This window comes from Ambystoma mexicanum, chromosome 6q (genome assembly GCF_040938575.1).
Source record: "Ambystoma mexicanum isolate Mex_15411 chromosome 6q, UKY_AmexF1_1, whole genome shotgun sequence".
Taxonomy (NCBI): domain Eukaryota; kingdom Metazoa; phylum Chordata; class Amphibia; order Caudata; family Ambystomatidae; genus Ambystoma; species Ambystoma mexicanum.
The window spans coordinates 1409839850-1409865295 of record NC_090937.1 but is presented as its reverse complement, the minus strand read 5'-3'; the positions used below and the strand labels follow the sequence as shown (position 1 = coordinate 1409865295).

Here is a 25446-nt window from a genome sequence, read left to right as displayed (position 1 = left end):
TACTCGCACGCCTTCGAGCCCGGGTAAATAGCGTCATAAACACCAGGAGCCTTCACAGCCCCGTTCGGACAAGGCATCGAAAGATCACTTGAGACGTGCCAAGTCAAGGTCTTCGTCTCCGGCAAAACCTTCGACACCCTCGAAGCCCTTGAAGGCATCGGTGCCATGCCAGTCGGGTGCGCCTGTTGGGTCCTCAACCCCGGTTGGGCACTCTATGCCGTTGACTCCACTGCGACTCTGTTGGAGCCATCAACGCCGATTTTGCCAGTGAATGTCCCTGTGCAAGTGGATCATCCGAGGAAGGCTGCTGCTAAGTCTTTAAAGCCTGTAGCTGATAAGAGGTTCACTCCTCTCCCAAGGAAAGATTTTTTTAGTTCCCTCACTGACTGAGGTAGAGGAACAGTCCAATGAGGATGTTGTCCCTTTTGGTCTTCAGTATGGGACCCCTAATGCTCCTGATTGCCTCATTTCAGAAGGGAGAGTGGGATGGAAGATCTTTGTCAATCCTTGCACAATGCCAATGGTATTGAACTTCCCTTGAGCTGGAGTTTGGCAAGCCGGACCCAGAGGAGCACGGCGACTCCTCGTATCAAAGGCTCATGTCTAGAGTTGTGGAGTATCTGGGCTGGTCCAGGACTCCTGTCCACTTTGAGCAAGATGATTTTATGGATATTTTGGTTCAGGGTCCGTCTACCGACTCAGTGTTGCCATTTCATATGGCTCTGCAGAAAAGGGTGGCTGCAAATTGGGATGCCCTGGAGGATACTCATATGAAGAAATACTGCCCTTCCAGTAGCGATCCCAGCTACCTGTCCAATCACCCCACTCCAGAGAGTTTGGTGATCCAGGCAGCTATGGCTACCTCGAAGCAGGCGGCATAGCCTACAATCCCTCCTGATAGGGACGATAAGCGTATGGATGGATGGGCACACAAGGTGTTTTCTGCTTGGAGTATGGCGTTAAAATCAGCCATCTCTACTTGTGCCTTAGCAAAGTTTTTGCACACTCTGTGGAATTGCATTTCGTTGACGGCTGAGCATATTCCCGAAATGGACGAAAGGGATGGCTTTCTGGCTATTGTTCAGGATGGCAAAGATGCCATGTGTGAATCCCTTTAGTCTGGGTTAGATACTGCGGATAGTGTAAGCAGGTCCATGGCTACGAGCACCGTGAAGCGCAAGTTTGCGTAGTTGAAGTCTGGTTTTGCCCCGGATGTGCAAGCTCGTCTTCTCAACCTGCCCTTTGACGGGTCTCATCTGTTTGGCAGCAAGGCTGACAAGAGCCTTGAGAAGTTGCAGACTTCGAAAGCAGTTGCCAAGTCTTTGGGCGCTGCTGTTAGGCAAACTCAACCCTTTTGTCGTAGGGGACAACAATGGAGGGGTGGATGCTTTAGCTTCTAGTTCATTTGGAAGGGTGAGAGGAATGGCCAGTCAAAGGGGCCAACGTAAGTTTCCTCGTGGTGGATGAGGTAAGGGTGCCAAAGCCACTCAAGCAGCAGCCTCTTTGCCATAAGGCGCTGCAGCAGCCGCTTCAAAACCACTCAGACGCCTTGAGTCACTGTTCGCCGGTAGGGGGGAGGCTGTCTCAGCATCTAGAAGAATGGCAAGCCATTAATTCAGATGCTTGGGCTCTGGAAACAATAGCCCACGGCTACTGCCTTCGTTTTCTACGACAGCCTCACGACAATCCACCGGGGAAAGACACTTTGAAGATTCCAGAACCACTCCTTGTGCAGGAAATATTTACCCTGCTGGAGAAAGGCGCTATAGAAACAGTGCCTGTGGCGGAGAGGAACAAGGGTTGGTATTACCCATATTTTTATGATTGCCAAGGACGGGGGACTGAGACCCATCTTGGACTTACGGTGCTTGAACAAGTTCCTCAGGAAGGACAAGTTCAAGATGGTCACTTTCTCAGATCCTTCAGGCCCTCCAGCTTCAGGATTGGTTGGTGTCATTGGACCTGCAGGATGCTTATTTTCATGTGCCGATCCATCTCAAGCACAGAAAATAACTGAGGTCCGCAGTTGGCTCACACTATCAGTTTCGGGTCCTGCCATTCGGGTTGACCTCCACCCAAGGGTCTTCACCAAGCTCATGGTGGTGGTGGCAGCGCATCTCAGGAGAGAGGGCGGTTCTCGTCTACCCCTACCTGGACGATTGGCTGACCGTGCTGTTGCAGCTTTCGTTCCAACTAGGCTGAAGGCAGTCAATGCTAGTTGTGGGCACTTGGCCTACACGCTGAGAGGAGGGAAAACGCATGAACTGAGGCTACAGACGCTGTGCGTGCTACTTAGAACATCCAATGACGTCACCCTCGATGGAGGCCTCAGAGGGACATCGACCCGACGCCATCAAAGGAGGGCACCCTCTGCCGAAAAATTTCCGAAGCAGCCAAGCAGTGGACATTACATGTCAAAGATGAGGAATACGGTGGAGGAACATCCAGTCGAAAGAACGTTACCAGTTGTTAAGTAACTTGTTGTTCTTGCTTAATAAAGAAAAAGGGGAGTTGGGGACTGTGAGGAGTAATGGCTCATCAAACTTTCTCCAGTACTGGTGTGTGTTATCCCTGAGTCGGGCACTGTAAAGAAGGACGCGACACCGAAGGATTCTCATACATGTCTTTCTCTATTAATCTACAAGGAGGAACTGCCCTTCCCTCCCAGGCTCCTCCCCTTCCTTTGCTTCGCGCCAGGAGCATGTCTCGCCCTTAAAGGTGCAGAGACCCGTGACTTCACCCCCGGACAAATGTCCTAACATCAGACTTAACATTCTTCCACCAGCCGTGCAGGTCTTTTGATTGTACGTGGGGGCGTGCACCCCTCCCGCCTGATTCCGTTCTGGTATCGCAAGTGTGTTCTGCAGGAGGTGTCGGTCATGCTCATGGGTGCTCCACAAGTCATCCCGCTGTTCCCTCTGTTCTGGGACTGGTTCCGGCGGTGGTAGTTCCTGTCCTTCCCGTTTACGGTGTTTGAACTGCAAGCTGTTTCTCGTGACTTCCCGCTCTGAGTCTTGAGTGGTTACCACGTATAGTGGTTTCTGCAAGTATCTCGCATCGGTTTTCTTTGTCATGGTTTGTTGGACGAGGACCTTGTGTCCGACTTGGAAGTCCTTGTGCACTGCTCCTCTTCTCATATCTGAGTCTATTTTTGTTTGTTCTTTCCGCTCAGTGTACCTCCTTATGACGCCTGTGTCCGTTTCCTCTGGTGCACTGGGGTGCCTCACGATGCGAGTGCGAACTTGGTACCGCATCATCAACTCAGCGGGTGTCTTGCAGTAGTCTACACAGTGATTGATGTGGGTTGGTGGCTTCTATGCGAGGTCTCTGAACTGTCTTTTTAATGGAGGCCATGAAGCGTTCAGCCATTCTGTTGGCCTGTGGCCATCTGGGGGTGATGCTGACTGTTGTGCGATTTGATGCCCCACTCGCTGAGTACTTCATCAAATGTCGCAGCCACTTGGGGGTATGCTGTTGTCACCTTTTTGCCAATCCGTAATCATGAGTATTCATCAATGAATAGCAGCAGGTATTCACCCAATTCTAATGGACCATAGAAATCGACGGCTACTCTATCCCATGGCTGGTCCGGTATGTGGGTCGGCTGTAATAGAATGAGGACTTGTGCTGTGCATTGACATGGCAGGCAGTTCTTGACCCAGCTGTCTATGAGTGACTCGAAGGGAAACCATACATGACATCGCAACTGTTGTTTCATGTTGTCTGCACCGCAGTGTCCTTCATGCACCGTTTTGGTGACCTCGGCTCGGAGTGTTGCAGGGATGATTATTCAGCATTCTCTTAATAAGAGGGAGTGGTCCTTGACTGCCAATTCAGTGTGTACTCTTGCTAGTCTTTCTACTTCTTCTTTATCACCCCCAGGTAGTTTAGGATTGTGCGTTGATAGTCTCTCCATTTGTTATTGGTGAGGCTGATGGCCAGAGCCATGCATGGACGGGTCGGCCGTGGATGCTGCAGCAACAGCTTCGAGCGAGATTGCAGGAGGTAGGGCGTTGGCACCCACGTAATTAATGTATTCCGTATTACCCCTGCAGGTAGCTGGCGCCCCAGTCGGGTGGCAGGAGCGGTAGTCTGCTGGATTTTGATCACCTCCCGGCCTGTGGACGATGGAGTAGTCGTACTCCTGCAGTCTGATACCCCACCTCTCAATCCTGGGTGCCATTTTCGTGCAAAGATTGCCAAAGAGTGATAGCAACGCCTGATGGTCTGTGAATGTGAACTTTTTTCCAATGATAAAATTGTGGAAGTATTCACAAGCCCATACAGCTGCCATGCTTTATTTTTTGGCCTGCGAATACGCGGCTTCTGTGACCGACGGGCTCGTCTTGCATAGGCAACGATGTGCCTGGGGTGTGTGTGTGTGTCGACTCTGCTTGTCTGTGCTAAAATGGCTCCAAGTCCCAGTGGGCTGGCGCGACTGTGATTTCCGTATGCCATTTAGGGTCGAAGTATGCCAGGTGGCGTGCTTCCGCTAGTGCTTGCTTCCGCTAGTGGTGTCTTAATGGAATCGAAGGCCCTCTGACAGTCACTGGACCAGGCGAAAGTGGAGTCTTTCTGCAGCAACCTTCTCAGGGGCTCGGTTAGGGGCGCATAGTTTGGTATATAGCATGCACAGTAGCCTTCCTTGCCGAAGAACGACCTTACATCTGCTGCTTGCGTCGGTGCCTGCAAGCTGGTAATGGTGCTTACCTTGTCAGGATCAGGGGCCATGCCATTGTCCGAAAAGTTGTGGCCAAAACATTTCACTTTCCTTTTGCTGGACCTGCACTGTTCTAGGTTGTGCGAGTCCGGCCTTGTTTAGGCCTGCGCATGTCGCCAGCAGGGCTGTGTCGCGATCTTCCTTTGATTTGCTAAACACAAGGATGTCATTGCTGTAGTTAAGTCCGCCGTTGATCGGCCTGATTATCTGTCTTGGGGCTTCTTGGAAAATGTCGGCAGCAGACAAAATGCCGAAATGTAGGCATCTGTAGCGGAAAAGACCTTCTTGGTGGTGTTCCCTTTGTATGGCTGTGTTGGCCATCCTCCTGTCCACGCATAAGCGTAGGCACCCACCTTCTTTAGGTACGACAACCAAGGGTAGACCCATGGAGTGGGGCCCGTCACTGGTTCGATGACGCCGTCTTATAATAGCTGGTCAAGTTCTTCCGAGACTGCCTCTTGTAGGTGGAACCCCGCCCTGCTGGGGTGCTGGGGCACTGGCCTGACAGATGTTGCAATGTGTAGTTTGATGGGTGCATCTCTGCGTTTCCCCAGCCCTTTGCATAGTTACGGAAATCTGGCCAGGATTGTCTCCTTCGTGACAGGGATTGTCTGGCTCAGGGTTGTGTTGATAGTGTATATGTGTTCTTGGTTATCTGCTGATGCAGATGACCCGATCACTTTGCCTTCCCGAAGGTGGATATCAAAGAGACCCAGGCCATTTGCTGTGTGGTAACTGGAGGAGGGCAGCGTCCTTTGGTCGGACTGCAGATGACGTGGATTGCAGTGTCCAGCGTTTGTCCGTTGTGTGTAAGCCGTTTTCTGAAACACCCAATGGACTGTAGGGATAGGCTTGCTCCCCATTGGAAAATTCTCAAGTAGGCTTTCTCAAGTTCTGGTCTCTCAGGCATCTGGAGGAATTCCTGTTCACCCGTGATATTGACTGTGGCTCTGGAGTCAATCAGAAAACAGAACCGTTTGTTGCAATCCTGGGTGCCTCCCTCACTTCGTGGTCGTCTTGATTAAGGTTGACATATTCATCTCTCTAGCCTTGGTCATAGTCTTCTCTTCCTCTGTAAGCAGCAGCTTGCTGGTGGTCATCGTAGTTCTGGTATGAGGTTGGTGGTTCGTCATACTCCTCCCCGAATCGGGGGTATTGGTCAAAATGGTCATAGGGATGGTCGTAGTCTTGTGGGTGGACCTCCTCCACAGTCCTCACATATCGCCGCTGCCCTTGATAACGGGGCCTGTTTTGGTAGGCGGCACCTTGTGGGGGTGGGAGGGTGTCTATATGCTTTTGGTGGCTTTGGTGGTCAGCTGTGGGGTTGGGAACGGCCTTCCTTCCCTGCAGACCAATTGGAAATGTCCTTCCCTGCCGCAGTTTGTGCACCTTTGCGACAGAGCTGGGTAGGTCCCTGAGTGTGGTAGCATCATTCTTCACCTGTAGTATTGTCTCTGTGGCCTGGGGCCCATCTGGTCCGTCATCCTGAAGGGCTTTGCTCCCTGGTCTCCCTGCCATTGCGGTGCTGGTTGGATGACATCATCGGTTTCACTTTTGTCATGTTTCGTGTTTGGGCTCCCTGTCATGGAGACTGCTTGTGCGTCCACCCTCTCAAAAATCCTCGCCATCTCGCTCACTTTGTCGATGGATAGTTTTTTTTTCAGTAGTTTCCTGAGGGCAGGCGATAGGCACCCTTCAATTACACGCAGCCAGATAGCTTCATCGACAGAGAATGCGTGGAACTAGCAATGGGCACTCTTCACTCAGTCGGGTAATATATCCGTCAACCGTCTCTTCAGTTCTCTGTATGCACTGGTTGAACATGTACTTTTCGTAGTCTCTATTGGGTTTGATGAGAAGTTTTCTGTTGAGGGAGTTTATCAGCAAGGTGAAATCCGTCTGATCTTCCGGAGGGATGATCTTGACAGTGGTCTTGATCTTGCTTGCCCACTAAATTGTTGTATATGTCATGTGTGGTTGGAGAATTCTCCTCGCCCGCCGCCCTCACGAAGTGGATGAAGTCTTCCATCAATTCGATCCACCTCAGGCTTTATCAGCTTGAGTGTCATGGTGAACGAGAGTGGCAACCGAAGGTAGGGCTGCCTTGGACATGGGAGTGGCAGGCAGCATTCCGGGGTTGCTCATGATGGCAGATGCCTGAGTCGTGGTGTTGGCCACCTATCTGTAGTCTGAGTAGTGGCTGGCGTCGTTATTGGTGGTGACGCCTTTCCTGAGTTGTCAGGGGGGGTTCAGCGTTGGAGGTGCGCCTTCGTGCACCGCAGCGTGTGCTTTAGGTTGTTTTCAAAGTGGGGAGTGTCTGTGGTGAGACTTTGGTGCCAGTAGGTTGGCTCTTTGTGGTTACAAGGGCGTGGTTCGCTGCCTGTGATGTGTCTGCGCCTCTTTGTTGTTGTTGTGGTGGCAGGCTGGGTAGTTTGCAGGAGCGTTGTTAGTGTGAGAGCACTGCGTGCAGCGCTGGTCGCACTTACTGGTCGTTTCTTGTGTGCATCCGTTGCAGCTTTCAGCTGACACATGGCTCCGGGCCACTGGCAGATTGACGCGTGACAAAATGGAACATGATAGGGGCCGTGTACACTTCGGCAGGATCACCTTTGGATGTGGACTGCCCCTTGGGTGTGGAAGCGCTGTGAGCCCGGGATCAAGCGTAACTCGAACGGTGGGTAGGCTGCTGTACCGCCGCCTCCTGTCGGGCATATGGAGGACGTGGGGCTGCCTCTGGGAGGAGAGCGGGCCCAGTGGGTTCCCTGGCAGGCTCATGGGACGGAGTGGAGGAGGTGGGATCACCTCAGGTGTGTGAGCGTGTCCAGTTGGATCACAGGCTGGCCCGCTGGACTACAGTGCACTGGAAGTAGTCTCGTCACCAGTTGTTCTCCCTGAGTCGGGCACAGTAAAGAAGGACGCGACACCAGAGGATTCTCATACACATCTTTCTTTATTAATCTACAAGGAAGAACTGCCCTTCCCTTAAAGTCTCCTCCCCTTCCTTCCCTCACTCCCGCTTACTGCCAGGAGCGTGTCTCGCCCTTAAAGAGACCCGTGACATTGTGCAAGGTAGCCTATTTAAGGGGACATCATGACACTAACACGGTCACTGTTACTGTTTTGCTTTGTTATATTCATGCCAAAGTGCTGGAAATCTCTTCGTACAACAGAGCCTCGAAAGTGAAAACGCAAAAAAGAAAGCCAGACTGTGTTTACTTTTATCAGCCATATCCGTCATCAATACAAGCAAATCCTGATGTGTGCATCCCTGTGTACAATGAATGTAACACTGACATGAACGCTCCATGACTGTGAAAGAGTCCCTTTGAATAATAACCCTGCACAAGTGATTAGCTCTCGGTTGCTGTTCCTGGCCATCTCTTAGGATCATTTTCAACCTGCCATCACAGGCTGCGAGCATGTGTGCAGCTTACCAACAACCGCATGCCAGACCCTTCACAAGGCAGCAGGCCTGCCTGGATACAGTGTACCAGCGACATGCTAGTGCTGCTCTTGCAGTTTAATGTGAGGAAAGTGTATTGGAATCCATACACAGCAAAAGACGTGAGCAATGTGTTGGGTGAAGGTAATGCAATAGGTTGCAGCAATTGGTAACAAAATGGAGACGGTTGGTTGAAAACGGTTAGGACCCAGAAAGGGGCAGGGTGAGGCGGCCAATCTGACAGGGTTTGCCTAGGGTATCAAAATTCCTTCCACCGGCCTGAGTCCATAGCCATTTTAATATGCCCTACTAATCATCTCAAGTTAAATTCTGTCCATCCTCTACAATTGTTAACTCCTTGCCATTCAAATGGCTTGTTCGCCAGTTTTTTCATGTTCAAAATGTATAAATGGCATACAGGACATGATGGGTCCCATACACATACTTTGCACAAACCGCAGGATATTATCTTCATTTTTGAATGAACATTTTCTTACCGTTTTAAAGTGATTGTTAAAAAGATGGAAAAAGTGTATTTTGAAGGGTAATTTATTGTTCTGAAATGTATGCCTTTTTTAAGGATTTGTGACAATTCAAGGCTTGTCCTCCATTAAACATGTTAATGTTTTGACTGTAAAAATTATCTTTAATGAAAGGCTGGAGTGGTAAATTGTATCTCGGAAGATTAGAATCAGTGAGTATACCATAGCTCCATGTTCATTCCATTTTTTTACCTTTTTACAGTTGCAAAACATACTTTAATTCTTTTGCTTATTAAGGTTTGACAAGTTTTGGCTATATTGTAATCTGTAAATGGCAGGAAAAGCACAACAGCATTGCTTCCTGCAGCAGGCTTGTTTTAATGCTCAGTGTATCTTGTTCACTGATTGGTTCCTATTTGTGAACTGGCAATTCAAGTTGGCAGAATTTTCTAACGTTGAAGGGAACTATGCTGAGTAGAGGTTTCCCTATGATGCACTGACTGTATAAAGCAAACTATACAAAAGAAGTCATGAAGCGCTTCAAGTTTCTGTTCTGGGTTATTTTTGTCACCCTCACAACTGCAAGTTATATAAAATATTCGACATCACCAAACGTCTGCTAGGTTGCTGTTTGACCATTGATGCCGCAATTTCCCCCATGAAGATAAAATCCCTTGCACCATTGTGCATTTATGTCTATGGCTCTGGCTGGCGTGAAAAGTACTTATTTTCCTGTGGTGATTCACGGTAGTGTATGTACAGTGTTCCTGCAGCTGTGCAAAACCTGGAGCAGCAATGCTGAATTTGGCCCATTGACTCCATGAAAATACTACATTCCGAAGCTGTACTGTTTATTTTAACACAAACTTTGGTGATGCCCACTCCTGCCTCACAGTACAGAGTTTATCCATTACACATGATTAGTCCCATCACATTGCTTTCCATTGTCTTGTCATCTTATGCTTTCAATTGGCTCTAATGTTTGGAGCAGTGAATCAATGATTTTTCATGGTTTATGAATGACATGATTAATTACCATCAGTTATATTAAAGGTGCATTTTATTAAGATAGTTCGTGTGTTTAGTTTATCTAATCACATTGGATTTCTCACATTTAAAAAGCATGATTATTTCTAAAGTTTAATTTACAATATTGACACAAGAATTAACTGGAAGTTCGCATAGATCTAAATACATGTTTAATCATTGGTTCAGTCCTTTGTCTTTGATTTATATCCAAATGCATGATCAATTCTGATGTATGTTTTTACATGAAGTCTTAATTTGAGGTTTGGCTGACTTTCCAACTTTTCTTAATATTACAGTGGACTAAAGAGGATGGGCATAGAACTGCCACCTCTGCTGTCCCTAACCTATTTGTTCCATTGAACACCAATCCGAAGGAGGTCCAGGAAATGAGGAACAAGGTGAGTTTTTTTTTTTAATGTCCATTTGCTATTACAAATGTATTTGTCAGAGTGACATTTCTTTAGTTAATAAATGTGTATCCGAGTTGTTTCAAATACTTAGTCTCTTCACAATGCAATATTTACTGTTTTGGTTTCAAGACTGACAGTCTTGCGGTAAAGGATATATTTTCTTTGATGTTCCCGTAAAGTGTGAAAATAGTATTAAGAATGTTAACAAAATATAACTCTTACATTAAAATCTTTAGTTGTCTTAAGTGAGCGTCTTCAGTGAAACTGAGTGATTCTGATTGAGACAATGGCTTTTTTTTATGTAGCTCATGGTAGTACAGTGTAGGGGTGCTCGAACTTCCCAAAATGTGCACTGAGGAAAGTCTAGCATTCCTATGTGGGTTTGACCTGCCTCAAGGCTCGAACCTAGTCGCAGGTCTCAAGGCAGAGATGGAGGCCTGCTGTCCAAATGCAATGTCCGAGACTCAAGAGGGGAACCCAACCAGTCGGTCAAGGACCTTTTTATTTTTGTAAACATTTTTTGTTTTCATCAAGAAAAAGAAATAAACGCAATAAACATAACCAACATCGCTTGACATAATAACAGAGGAGCAGATTGAAAATTGTTGGGCTTACTACCGGTAGTCCAGCTAGCATCCGAGTCCCACAGTATCCGACAGCTCACTACCACCTCCCCCATTTTCCCCAGACTTTCAAAAACTTTGCAGGTCATCCCCTTGCATGGTACACCCTTTGTTCCAGAGCTTACATCTGTCCATCTCGGCTAACCAGCAGGACATCTGGGAGCGGTCCGTGAACCCCCACAGCGAGGAAATAACTTTCTTGAGTAAAGCAACCGCCACAAATATCTTCTCGTACTTACTAAGCCCCTCTGTCCCCATATCACAGGTAGAACGCATTTCGGGCCTCTAAGGACCTCCAATTTTAGTACATTTGACAATTTACTTATACATTTCCCCCACACTAATTGAGCCTGAGGATGGTCCCACAGGGTGTGATAAAACATACTCCCAGACCTTCCATTCATTAGACAGCAGTCGTCGTCCGCACATCTCCCCCCTCGCATAGCGTGGTATGGGAATAATAGACCCTATGAAGTATTTTATACTGTATAAGTCAAAAGCCTGGCGGACATACCGATCTCTAGTGGGAACATCAGGGCCTCCACCCATTCCTCAGTTTCTATGGGGCCTACATACGTCTCCCACCTGCCCCTTAGACGGGACAATTCCTGGGCCCCGTAAGCATAAATTACTTGGTACATTGTGTACGTGTTCTTCGTCTCAATTCGGGCTGGTAATAGATTTGCCTCCAGTGGAGAGCACTGTTTGACTTCACTCAGAACAGGAAACTGGGATCTTAATGCATGCAACAATTGTATGTACGCAAAGCGCTCCCCACCCCCAAGGGCAAATTTGTCCTGCAGAGATTCAAATGGGAGAGAGATTCCCTCAGGTGCCGGATCGCATGGCTCTCCCAGTTCCTGAAGTGGCCTATCCTGAGGAGCTTGGGGAGATGTGCATTACTCCATAGGGGTTGGCTTAGCGTTGGTCCCCCTCCCCCGCCAGTCAATATGTGTGTGCGTCTCAGTCCATACCTACTGCACATGTCATAGACAGGAGCCCTGCCCGTCCCCTTTTCTTTCCATAAAGTACCTGAACCGCAGTCTTCCCCTCCATCCCCCCAGCCAACACTTTTATGCTGCAATATGAGGCAACCCAGGGACTTCGTGTAGCTAGTCGTTAACGACACACAACTGCACTACCCATTAGTATTGTTGCAGGCTGTGTAAGACAATCCTCCCCCAGCCCCTCCCAGACTGACTGCTGGAGAGTCTTAAGGACAATACGAGCCGGCCTGCCTGCCTCCCCCACCCCCCCAACCCCCCAGAAGCTCCCTTCGGGTTCCTTCAATCCCTCCAAACAACCTCCTGGGAACCAGGTGTGGGGCATTCTGCAATATGTATAGAAACTTGGGCAGGAATATCATTCTGAACAGTGCTGCCCTGCCCAACAAACTCAGTGGGAGGGACTGCCAATGCGTGACCTCCAGTTTAAATGTATACATTATCGGGTGCAAATTTGGATCGAGAAACTGTGAGAGGTGTTCGCCTAGTTGAATTCCCAGTTACCGGAAACCAGTCATAGACACATTTTATAGGAGCATTCCCGTGGGAGCGTCGCATCCCCGCCCTGCATGGGGAAAATGACTTGTTTCTGCCAGTTGACCTTAAGGCCATGGACCCCCTGGAAATCGCTCAGTATCTTCATCACTGCGGGGAAGGACACTGGTGGTTTCCCCCTATAAATCAACAGGTCATCTGCGTATAGAGAGATTCTTTCTTCACCTCCCCAAGGCCACCAAAAGCCCTCCCATTCTGTTCTTTCCAGGAGCATCACTGAGAGCGGCTCCACTGCTAGAGTGAAGAGCAAAGCGGAAAGCGGACAGCCCTGTCCCGTTTCCCAGCCCAAGGGGAAATGTCCTGAGTGGAACCAGTTACCCATACTTCAGCCACTGGCGACTTATATAGTGGGCGCACTCATCCCAGAAAGTTTCCCCAAAACCCATACTTACCATCATTCCCCACAACGAATCCCAGTGTACCGAGTCAAATGCCTTTTCAAAATCCACTGATAGCAGAGCCAGCGGACCCAGTATACTGGAGGCCTGCCCCAAAGACAATTGTACCTTGCATAAGTTCATGCGAGTAGACTTAGATGGCATAAACCCACATTGATCTGGTGGATCTGGCACTCTGACCCTCAGCAGGCGATTTGCCTGGACTCTTGCTAATATGCGAGATTGGTCTGTAAGAAGCACAACATTCCAGTGCCTTATCCGGCTTGGAAAGAACCACGATACTCATCTTCCACAGATCCTCGGGTAGTTTACCATCGTGCCTGCTGTGCAGGAATAGCCGATGGAGTGGCCCAACCACTGCAGCTCCCTTTCTCTTCCAGACTTCCACTGGGAAGCCGTTCGGACCTGGGAACTTCCCAGACTGCAGATGGCAGCTGCTGTTTCCTCCTCCGATATGTCTGCTTCCAATCCCTCCCACTGCTGAGATGTCAATTGCGGTAGAACCACTGGCTCCACCACCACAGGCCCTCCCTCCCGTTATGTGGTTCGGCGAGGCACTTTATAGGGACCCGTAATACCCTGCGAACGCCTGCAAGAAGTAAAAAAGGTAAACCGGTGTCCTCAGTCAAAGCCCCACCTGTAGTGCGCTGCAAAGCTCTTACATGCCGACTGCCCCTTTCCCTTCGCTCCAGGCACACCTTAGCCCCTGCTTCATGAATCTGGCTACGCTTGAGCCAGTGTGCCTGCTTGTCATTATCTAGTGCCACATTTTGGAGTGTTTCCTGGGCTGTCCACAATTTGCTATATGCCTCCAGGTACCACTGAAGCAACTAGATCCACCTCCAGCACATTTTTTCCCTGAGCCACAACCCGTGAGATCACCTCCCCCCAGAGAACCGTTTTGTACCCTTTCCAAATAGTGACAGAACTATCCACCAATCCCTCATTAACCGAGAAGTATTCCTGTGTGGTGTGCGCTAATGCCTCTGTGAACTCTGGGAAACCCAGGTAGTATGAGTTCAGTCTCCAAGTGGGTGTGGGCACCTCACGCCCACTCTAAAGCGAAGGGACTGACCAGGGCAGTCAGCAGTGTGAGCAGTGAGCGCTGTTCGAGAGCGCAGTATTTCCTCACTTTCTTTTGGAGGTGTGTGCTGAGAGGCGTGTGCTCTGGCGAGCCTCTGGCACATAACCACTTCCCTCCGCGAAGCGGACCGCGAAGGGACGACAAGGGCAGTCAGCAGTGTGAGCAGTGAGCGCTGTTCGAGAGCGCAGTATTTCCTCACTTTCTTTTGGAGGTGTGTGCTGAGGCGTGTGCTCTGGTGAGCCTCTGGCACATAACTACTTCCCTCCGCGAAGCGGACCGCGAAGGGACTGACAAGGGCAGTCAGCAGTCGGCGGGAGGAGGAAGGAGAGGTCTGCAATAAGCGCGTGTCGAGGGAAGGGCTTTTCTTGCTATGTCTGAGCTGGTGCAGAGAGCCAAAAGGAAACCATCGGTGAATGATCTCGAGCCGAGAAATCTACGGAGCAAGAAGCAGCGTTGTCCAGAGCTTCTAAATAGCAGTTTTACCGATGCAGCTGAACAGGTAACAGAATCTGGCCTTTCGCTGGATACACATCATCACCTCCCCCTACCAACATTTTCGAATAATGCAAAGACTCAATCACAACACTCAGAGTGTGTCTTCAATTTCCTCACGATTGAGAGGAGGGGGGAGGAAACCTTCACCTCGGGGAAGGGTGTTATAGACTTCTCTATGACTAGCGAAACACCCACGCCCAAAACTTTGCCCCATGTGGTAAAAGGGGGAAGCAGGGAACCCCAAGCGTCACCCAAGACAAGCCAAGTCCCACGGTTGGAACCCCCCCCCATTAGACTAGAGAGCCATCTATGCCCGCTCGTTTCGGAGAGAGAGCCAGTGGACGCCAACGGGAGGAAGGGGGCCTTGGGGGCGGGCCCACCCGATACGCTTTCTATGGGGGGGGGACAAGTGAATATAATGATACACACGATGGGGGAAATGGACGACCTGCGAACACCGCCAGGCGGCGAGGAGATCTCCCCTCCCACATCATCAATCGATCTAGAGGCTAGCTCCGTAGCTCTAGAATTTAGTCCCTCTACCTCCCTGAAGAGTCTGGTGCCAGCGGACAGGGTGAGATCATTGTCGCCTCAAGGAGAGGCCAGTTTAATAGACTCTTTAAGCCCCCAGGACCACAGCGCCTCGGCTACCACAGCATCCCTTAGCCCGGTAGCGCTGTCCCAGCCGAACGCAAGTCCATTGCCCATCGCTTCTCCAGTGATCATCCTACCATCGAGTCCTCTATCTGACAGAAGGAGGACGGAAACCTCTGCTTACCTAAAGACACAGGGGAACTTAAAGAAAACGCTCCCCAAAAGACCAGCGCGCTCAAAAGTTCCGTATAAGAGGGGGGGAGTAGGAGGGAAAAAAACTCAGCATCAGAATCCCCCAAATGCAATGATCACCCTCAAAGACTTTTTTGGCAAAAAATTGCGCCGTGAAGGACGGAGACAGCAGGAATTCTCTGACGCGGAGCTGCTGGCCATAATGGAAGACACGGCCCTACATCTCTCAAATTTAATTCTACCTCCCAAACGTAAACCTCAGGTGGAAGAGGTTATCAACAAGACGGGGGCAGTGAAGCTACCCACCGGGCCGGCAAATGTCCTTCCCAGCAAGTTGTTACCAGGGCTTGAGTTTGGGCTTGGCGAGGAAGGAGACACTCAGGCTGGTCCGGATGCGAGAAGAAGTCTTTCAGTGATAAGTGACGTTCTGGAAGTTGCACCCAGAGAAAAAGAGTGCTCTTTAGCTGCTAAAACCCAGGACCCCGGTCGGCAGCCCCAGGAAGTTCAGGATAAGGATAGGAGGGGCCTGCGGGAGAGGAAGGAGAAGCCCTCGCTCCTTCCTGACTCGGAAGAGGGGGCAGCCTCTTCGTTCAAATCATTCCTCCCTCCGCCACCTCTTGATTCAATTTTCCCCCCTTCCCTTAAAGGAGTCAAGGAGACAGGGTTAGGAAGCGGCTTAGATAAATGCATCGGGAACGCACCGCATTTGAACTCCCCTGTGCTTCCTCGACGGATGAGCGAACTTACTGCCAAACCGATGACAGAAATACCTGGGAAAAAGCTAGACCCAATGACGATCTTGTCCACTGTCAGGATAGCATCAGCTTCCCAAACGGAGCCATACGAATCGATCCATGAAACTCTTAAAGATCAAAACACTCTAATAGCATTGATGCACTCCAAACTTATCTATCTGGAGGGCTTCGTGCTGGCCCACAGGACTTGTGGGCTTGACTTTCAAAATGCCTTGGGTAATAAGAGACCTCAACATGCGGACGGGGACCTGATTGATACATCGATGGCGCCCAAACAGGTTTCCTTAAGTAATCAGGAGTCCCAAACAACGGAGGATGTCTGCAGTTCAGCTGATCTGAGGGCCATAAGTGAAAACGCAATCCTCCCCCAGCCCCCTAGGATCGAGGCAGTTTCAATAAACCCGCAAATAAAGAACTCAGCAGGCACGAAAAACGGTGTGGTAGTTCTTGACCTCCCGGAAGATGGTCAGATTCAACCTGCAGAGAAGGGATCCAATTTTGCAGCTTTCCGGATCCCGTCAACTTTTGAAATCTTTAAGCATGTAGGAGTTCCCTATCCGGCCCAAGGAAGAAAAAAAGCCCAGAGGGCGGCCAAACCAGTGTCAACTGAGTCGAGGAAAACAGCAAAGCTGAAACCGAACAATACAAGAGAATCAAGGATGGCAAATGACCCATCACCTGTGCAAAATAGAAAAGTGTTCAAACTAAAGCCAGCCGATCAAAATCAGGAGGATCCCCCTGACTCGGAATCGGTTAGCGACTTAGACTCAATTGATCTTATCGACCTTAGCACATACTCGGTGGAAGAGGAAGAGATAGATCTGTCGCCCCCAATCCAGCAAAAACGAAAAATCCCAGAGACTCGTGAAAATAGAGCTGCGGAAGAACCAAAAACAAAAGCCCTCCTTATGGACTCGTCAACATGCACCCCTCGGACAAAGAACAAGATGAACTTGAGCCAGACCTCTAAGACAGGTCCAGAGGGACTGAGAACCAAGAAGGATAAATTCTCACACAAACCCACGGAAGATAGGCGCTCCCCCCGGCCTATTACCAGGAAAAAGTGTGATAGTGACAACAAAAGAGCTCCTGTAGTTCTAAGGGAGAGGTCGCCGAAGGAAGCAAGAGACCGTAAAGAGAGATCAAAGGCTGGAAGAGCTTCCACAGCAATCCTAAATCCGCATTATAAATCACGAGTCTATGAGCAGAGGTGGAATGAAAGGGGAGCCGGGTCGGAGGGGCTCTCGCAAAGAGCAGCTGGGGATCTAGATCCTCCAGGAAAAAAAGAAAAGACTACCAGGATCTTCAAACTCCAAAGGGTCCAGGAAAAACAGGACAGTTGGATCCTGAATCGTAGAGCCCTGGCAAAACTATTTAGCGAGGCTCGTCTCTCGCAAATCAACATCACAAAGGAGATTAACATTCTCGAGCCAAATCCTAATGGAAGAAAAGACAGCTCGTATCTCCACATTGATTCAAACTATACACAGCAACAGATTTGGGGGGAAAGGTCTAACCTCTTGAAATTGGGCTTCGAGCTGCTCTATGTCGCAGACGGCATTTTGGGGCCCAAACCATCCCAAGAGGGTGCTTCACGAAAAGCGACAAACTATAAGGTGAACGAACGAAACTACGGTCGCCAAAGGCCGATCGCGCAAATCACGCGAAGACACGAACCGCGAAGCGAAGTGGGGGGCTTCACTAAATTTGGCAAGTTAGAGGACACCCCACTAGCAAGAAAGAGTTTCCAGCAATTATCTACCGGAAGAAGCAGAAATGAGAGGGAATGGGAACCCGACGAGAAGTCGATACCTTCTACTCGTCGAATTTTCCATCTAGTTGAACATCAATTGAGTGATAGAGGGGTTCGCAGGATGCCTCCACGCGATCTGCAGCCCTTGAATTTCAATGATCAAAACGTAGATAAGCCAGAATCCAGCAGAGGTCCACAAAGAAGCAAGTAGCCACCACAAGGATTAATCACGGACTTCTTTGGGGATACCAAGGCACCGTCGATATGGGATCCCCCCCTCTCTAAAACTAGGGTCTTGGAACACTAGAGGCTACAAACATCTGACTGTGGAGTCAGACGTCGACCTTACAGGTTTCGATGTGTTGTGTTTACAAGAAACTTGGTTAAGGGAGAAACCCACTTTGGACGGTTACCATCTGATTCACTCGCCGGCCCTTAAAGAAAACATGGGCAGACCCAGATCAGGGCTTATTATCGCCATCAGATCGGGAAGTGGCCTTTACCTGAAAAAGATACTCAAAACAACAGAGTTTATATTAGCGGTAATCCTTACTTGGAACACTTCCCGTAACGTTGGTGATAAGGCCCCGCAGCTTGAGATTCTACTGGTGAACACCTATTGGAACCCTAAACGGGTGACCTGTGATAATTACATCAATCAAATGGAGACAATTATCGATGATTATCTAACCTCGAGCACTGCCAACTACACGATCTTGGTTGGCGACCTGAACGTCGACTTAACCAAAGGATTAAACTCGGCTACGGAAAGATCTCGCAGATGGACAAATCTAATAAAGGCTAGAGACATACATAATCTGCTACAAAGAGTAGCCCCTAATGCAGAGGCTATTCCAACTTGGGAGAGAAATAATCAAACGGCCATCATTGATTACATCCAGGTATCAAGGAGCTTTTTAGCAATAAAGGAATCCTTTGAAGTGACCAGGACTAAATACAGTGATCATAACATCGTGAGTTTTTCTTGGGCCTCTCCAAGAGCAGAAGTCCGCTACACAAATGCAAATTTAGAAGTTAACCAAAGTGGCATACGGCTGAAGATGTCCGTATCTGCAATTGCTCAGTTGACACGTCTGTATAAAGAAGAGAAAAATGGGAACCTTATTGGGGCCAAGGCATCGACAGATTACGTCTCAGTTCTCTCGACATTTGCCTGCAACAAAGGAAAGAAGCAGCCAATAGCAAAGCCATTTAATCACGTATTCAACCCGCAATTAGTAGAACGCAGAAAATGGCTGAGAAAATTGAAGCGAGCAGCAGCTATCTCGGACTCTCCAGGGAAAAAAGAAGAAGCAACTCGGGCAGCGATCAACTACAAATCATGGTTAAGGTCATCGAAATACCAGCGTGCTCAAGATGACGCTGAGCTCATGCTACGAACTATTTGTGGTAAGAACGCGCGAGACTTCTGGTCCCTAATTAAGGGGGACTCGAAAGCCCTGAATCAAGCCCTTCAAAACTCAATAAGCGATGCAAGTTGGGTATCTCACTTCCTAGACCTCTATGGAGTTCCATCATCATCATCTAAAAACCTACCTATTCCAGTTCAGCAGACAAAAAAGATCGTTTGGGCGGTTCCGACAGATATCGAGACAATTGAGTGGAAAATTAAAAAACTTAATAGCTCCAGAGCTGCAGGCCCGGATGGCATCACGAACTATGATCTGAAAAAAAATTCGAAAGCATGGTCAATCTTCATTAAAGAGGTCTTCATGGCATGCGTCAAGCACTCTGAGATCCCACTATCATGGAAGAAAGCTCTAGTGGTACCTATTTTTAAAAAGGGCTCTAAAGACACTCCCTCGAATTATCGCCCAATAGCGCTGCTGGACTCCATAGGCAAAGTTTTTGGAGCTCTATTGTTGGACAATTTTCAATCTTGGATACCTACATCAGGCCTCCATGATCCTTTACAGGGAGGATTTGTGAAAAACATTGGCACGACGGTAAACATATTGGCTTTGAGCACACTGAAAGCCAAGGTTTCAGAGGGACGGCCTAAGATATATATGGCTTTCATTGATTTGGTCCAGGCCTTCGACCGTGTGGATCGAGGACTACTCTGGGAGAAATTATATCATCATGCTTGCCCATCTGAGATTCTGGATCCAATAAAGGCCCTGTACTCAGAAACTTCAATGTGTGTACGGTTAAACAATCTGGGCCGTCTCTCCTCCGAGATCAAGACAGAGAGAGGCGTTAAGCAAGGCTGCCCTCTGGCTCCGGCCTTGTATAACGCCTACATAGCGGATTACAAGGAACACGAGGAGAGAGTACGAAGCTTTCCCCCGACATTGGGAACAAGCAAAATAGCGCGCCTGCTGTATGCAGATGATATTATTCTCATGGACCTTACACCTATAGGCCTCCAGAGACAGATCAACAATCTTAATGCCTATCTCAAAGAAAACCATCTCCAGATGAATTTCGACAAAACCAAAATAATGACGTTTGGAAAATCGTCTCGTGATGCGGAGAAATTCGTCTGGGCAGTGGACAACCAACAGCTGGAAAAAGTGACTAACTTCAAGTACCTTGGGATTATCTTAAACAAAAGCTCAAAAGAAGTCCCAATGCAAGATAACATACTGACTAAAACTCGCCTTCTTGTAACCCAGGCAAGAGCGGTAGCGAACAAATACGGCCGTTTCACATTAGTGCCAGTCCTGACCTTCTACAGAGCGAAGGTAGTCCCCACTTTGACGTATGGAGTTGAAGCCCTACCCAATTTACCATCGAACTTTTGGGAAAAAGTGGAGGGACTCTTCTGGAAACACCTGCTCAATCTGCCACAGTCGCTCCCAATTGTATTAATAAGGAGAGAGTTGTCACTGCAATCGCTGAGCTCCATTGTGGCTCGAAATGAAATCATGCTCTATCGAAAAATGCTACTACCCTCTCCGCCGTTGATACTAAAGGAAATACGTCAAGAAATAATAACAGGGTCGTGCAAAATGCTGTTGGACTGGTCACTAAGAATGACAACCCTCCTAGATTGGGCAAGCAGCTCCAGTGAAGAACTCATTAACAATCCGGTAAAGGTGAAAGTGCGCATTAAGGAGCAAGATTGGATTGACACATTGGAGAAGGCATCGACCTCGAAATTGATATCCGACCTACCCTCAATTTGGCAGAAAGTTAATTCTACTAAACAGTACTTGTCGAAATGTCCTGACAAAAAAATACGAGAGTCCTTCCTGAGAATTCGATTGAACATTATTCATACAAAGGAAGTTCTGTTAAGAAGGAACAAGTCGGAAGAAAAAGGGTGCAGATTCTGCGAAATTGGGGACGAGGTGGAAACTATTAAGCACCTGTTAATGAACTGCCCGGCCGTGCTGACAGCACGCACACTACACCTCGGTCCTCTATTCAGAAATCTGCAGTTCTACGATGAAGAGGAATGGTGGTGTCGCCTAATCAGCGGAGAAAAGACGTCCTGGGTCATAGCAGTGGTGGGCTTTTTCCGTGCTATTGGCCTAATAACTCAATAAGGAAGGGAAAGCAAATGGAAATCATGGCTCGAAAATCTTCTCTCTATTACTATTGTGGGAGATCAGAGGGAAACACCATGACTTTTGCAGTCTTCCCCGCCCTTATTTCTCTCCTTATCCTCTTTGTCTGCTGTTCTCTGTCTTCTCTTCTGACTGAGATCCCTTTAACATCAAGGTCTTTCTCTTTTTTCTTCTCTTTTCATCTTTTGACTTCAAGGACTCAAAACCTTGTAAAAATTGTTCTATACAATTAAATCAAGTAATTTAAAAAAAAAAAAAAAAGTGAAATTGGAAGCGGGAGTGGTCTGAAATCCCCCTGGCTAAACATTTTGCAGCGAGCAGTCTGTGGCCATCACCCAATGGGATAAAAAGATAATCCAGCCTCGAAAAGGAAGGGTGAACCCCAGAGAAAAAGGAGTACCCGGCTTCCCTAGCTTGCAAGCATCTCCAGGTATCCAACCAGCCCATTGCCCCAGCAAAGGCGCCCAGTTTAGTGGGTAGTTATTCCTACTGCCCATGTGAGACATGTCCCAGACAGTGTCCATGACATAATTGAAGTCCCCACCAAGGACCCACCCGTCCGCCTTACCCAAGACAATAAGCTTCTGAAGGTGATTGAGCAGGACCAGTGTGAGGGGTGGGGGCCGATAATGTCACATTTTTATGTAGTAAGATCATGGCACCCTGCACCCCTCTGGCGAAACCTGCATGGAAGGCCATCATATAGTTTGTTTGCATGAAAAACTTACAATGGGTCCCCACCATGTGAGTTAAAGTGAGGAGAGCGAAGACCGGGGAGTACCTATTAAGGAACTGCAGTATCAACTTTCATTTGATCCTCGAACACATCCCGTTTACATTCCATGTTAAAAACGAGACTCATTGTCACGTGCCATCCTCCGCTAAGTGCCAAATGACAGGCCATTGCTCCTGTTGGTGCCCACCACCAATAGTATTCCTGTGTAATAAAGGAAAGGCCTGCCACCCGGATATGATCCCATCCCTGCCAACCAATGTGAAACCAACAATAATTAAAGAAAAGAAAATCCCCAACTCCCACCCTGCACTTCTCCCTGTAGGAACTCATGGTAGCAACTGTAACAGTGATCACAGTTCAAGGGTCTTTATTAAACTGTATGAATGGGTGAGAAAAACGCCTAATCTAAGTGTAAATCTAAGATGGGATCAAGCTACGACCATCAAATAATAAGGCAGTCCAATTGGCGTCTTGTCAAATAAAAAGGGCCTATACTAAACAAAACCCTATTGCCAATCCTTATCGCTAAGTAACAAAATAGTGTGGGATATTGTTAATAAGAAAAGCAAGAAGTGTTGACAAATATGTTGGGATATTCTAGCCGGGAGTCTCTCATCCCCACATTTTTAGCACGGGACAAGGCGAGCCTCTTGAGCACACTCCAGCTTCGCTACGCCCTTTTCTCAGACTATTTCCCTTGTAGTATTCATGAGTCTCAATGTATTTTTAAACAATGTTTCATTGAGTGCATCCCTCAGCCGGGTTCATTCTTGTCACCACAGTGTTAACAGGGTTATCGTACCTCGCCCCGTTCAGCAGGCATCCCTCAGCCGGGTTCACATTTGCTGCAAATAAAGTTTGTCTTGGTTTACTCAATGCAAGATTTGTTCCCCTTATCTTTCCTCTGGGTTACGGGTCAAAGACTTTCCAGTGTACAAGGGGTTTTGCTTGACCCTTGTATGACCACTTTGACCTCTTGCGTCGGTTCTCCTAAGGCCTTCTGATATCGGTAATTTCAACAAAAAGGGCACCAGGGAGTCATTCGAATCAACGTCCACTTGGCACCGTACCACTCTGCACCTGGTCTCCCCCCGGGTTTTCTAAACAGTTCTGTAACACACCAAGTTTTTGTTCCTTGACTCACATTACGTCACATTCGCTTAATCACAGTTCTGTTTCAGTTCTCCCTCCAACTCACCGGCTGTGATGAACCCCTTAGTATTTCTTGTCTCTGGAGTCAAGGATGGTACCACGGTAGCAAGCATCTCTCCCTGTCTTGATTATCAGTGTAGGTAGGTTCTGTGCACCGTTGACACCTGATCCACCACAGATGATGTTCACGGCTTTGCTCAAAGTGTGCTCTCATGCTCCGCCTTTTATCTCTATGGGGAAGGGAAAGGGCCGTCTGGGTTGCATAGTAATTGTCACTTGCCTGACTCTGTCTGACCCTTGTCTTGGGACATGTCTGGTAACCGGCTCAGGTGTTAGTCCGTTGTCTTTCGTGGTGTAAAAGTGTTTGTGTCGTAAAAGTGTGTGAAGGGGTAGAGTTTCTAAATATCCTACAGGGTAGAATGGGGAAAAGGTGTTATAGGGAAGGGGGTACCGCGTCACACCCGTCAGTGTTCCACTTCCACTCTCCAAAGACCCCACATCCAGCTGATCCTCCCACACTGATCCACCCGCAGGAACTGGATCCAATAGCGATGGCTGTGTCCTCGCCACCTGGATGACAGATTCCGGGGGCGAGCGGGTGAGACACCTTCAGGTTTCGCACATCCCCCAACAGAAGCACCCATCACCCAGACCTGTGTGGAAACGAGCAGGAACCAATAAACCCAAACCTAAGCGGAGTGCCCACTAATGCAGCCAACAAAGAAGCCCCAACCGGGCGTACACCCGAACTTCTGCAATCCAGAGGCTGGAACTCTAAAGTTGCTTTATCATAAGAGCAAAACATTTCTAGCTATGCCGGTGTCCAGCACCACCTCTCTGAGTACATCCCTCCTCTCCTCGATCCGTGGTGCCATTGATATCTTCTGGGGGCATCGGATCCTGCCGATGAAGGCACCATTTCAGGCCCTGCCACCGACTGTGCTGTCCCTCTGCAGCGTGCGGGCCACAGTCTGCTGAATGTTGGTTTCATACCAAACTCATGCCTCTTGTGGTGTGTTGAAGAGGAGTGCCTTTGACCTATGGTACACTTTCAATTGCAAAGGAAAAATACTTGTTGCCGTAGGAGAGCAGCTTATGCTTCATGGAGTCAAAGGATTGGTGCGCCCGGTGCACCTCACTTATATAGTTGTGGACAAATTAGATGCAGGAACCATTGTAAGTGATTGTGCCAGTCGCCCTGGTCATTTGTAACCCAGCATCCCTGTCTTTGAAATCCAAAGGTCTTGAAATAACGATCCGTGGGCGAGTCCCCAGCATTGACCTTCCCGTAGGCAGCCTATGGGCCCGCTCCACTGAGAAGACATTGGGAGTTTCTTTGGTGCCATTAGGTTCCCTTGGTTTCAGGAAAAGTTGCATGCTGGGTCCCTCCACCTTTTACGGAAGCCCCAGGGTGCAGAAGTTGTTTTGTCTTGACCTCCCTTCACTATCCTCTGCCCTACTCTCCCAGGACTTTTGAGCTTCTGGGAGACCACTGTCCGTTGTTTTTCCATCTTCTTCACAGCATCTTCCGTGTCTGATATCCGCTGCTCGGCCTCGCACACCCTCGAAGACAGCTTGTGGATGTCCAGCAGCAGAAAGTCCTCTGAAGCCAGCCCTTAAATCTTTTCCTCGATCGAAGTCATTGAGTGAGATGTCTGAGTCTTCCTGGATTTTCCATGCTGGAAAAGCACCCTGTGCAGGCTGCACTGTGACAGGATTAGAAGCCACATATTGCTCAGTATTGCTTTGCTGCGTGTCCCTTTTGCTCTTCTCCTTTGCCATATTGTAATGCGGGGGGTCCTTCCCCAGCTGGGCACTCACCTGTCCGCCTCCCCACCCAATATCAGCGGTCCTGATTTTTCTTTGTGGTTCCCCTTACACTTCCTGTCCCATGCTGGGCTTCCTTCCACCTGCAGGGGGGATGCAGGCTATAGATCGACACCACTCACCCCGCTGTCAGGCCTCCGTCAGCAGGCTTTGTTTCTGCACCCACTTTTGGTTCCGGGTGCGTATTGCCCACAAATGCCTTCCACACCCCTCTTGCTGGCCTTCAGGGAGTCTCTCCTAATACTGCAGCTGACTTCTGCCTGGGGGCCCATCGTCACCCGCCTCCACACCTCTGCTCACCATGCACCTGCCTGGGGTCCCTGGTTGAAGAGGCCCCGCCTCAATGCAGATTTTAGGTGCCTGTGAGCAGGCCGCCTCGATTCCAGAGGGGCGGGGGGAGACTCGGCCCAGACAGTAGGTATATCTCTCTCCTCTGATGGTCCTACTTGTTCAAAGTTCCTTCCAAGGACCCCCGCTGGAACAGGGGCACCCACAACTGCATGTTCGCTGGTTGTGCCTCAGTTGGTCCAGCTACTCCCACAGCCCGGGCACACACTCCCCCTCCATGCAGGCCAGGGAGCTGCACTCCCAATGTCCGGTTCCCACCAGGCCCAGGGGACCGATCTTCACATGAGGAGGAAGGAGTACCTAGATATTCC

General features: G+C 48.9%; 1 protein-coding gene across 17 annotated transcripts in view; it reads left to right on the top strand.

Annotated features, from left to right (window-relative positions):
• LOC138516734 (alpha-adducin-like) overlaps positions 1-25446 on the top strand; it is a 1748171-nt gene that overhangs the window by 1124164 nt on the left and 598561 nt on the right. For all 17 annotated transcript variants that reach the window (XM_069632094.1, XM_069632098.1, XM_069632088.1 and 14 more), the window contains exon 12: positions 9970-10071. In XM_069632094.1, coding sequence (XP_069488195.1) covers positions 9970-10071 — 102 coding nt within the window. The remainder of the gene's footprint in view (positions 1-9969; positions 10072-25446) is intronic.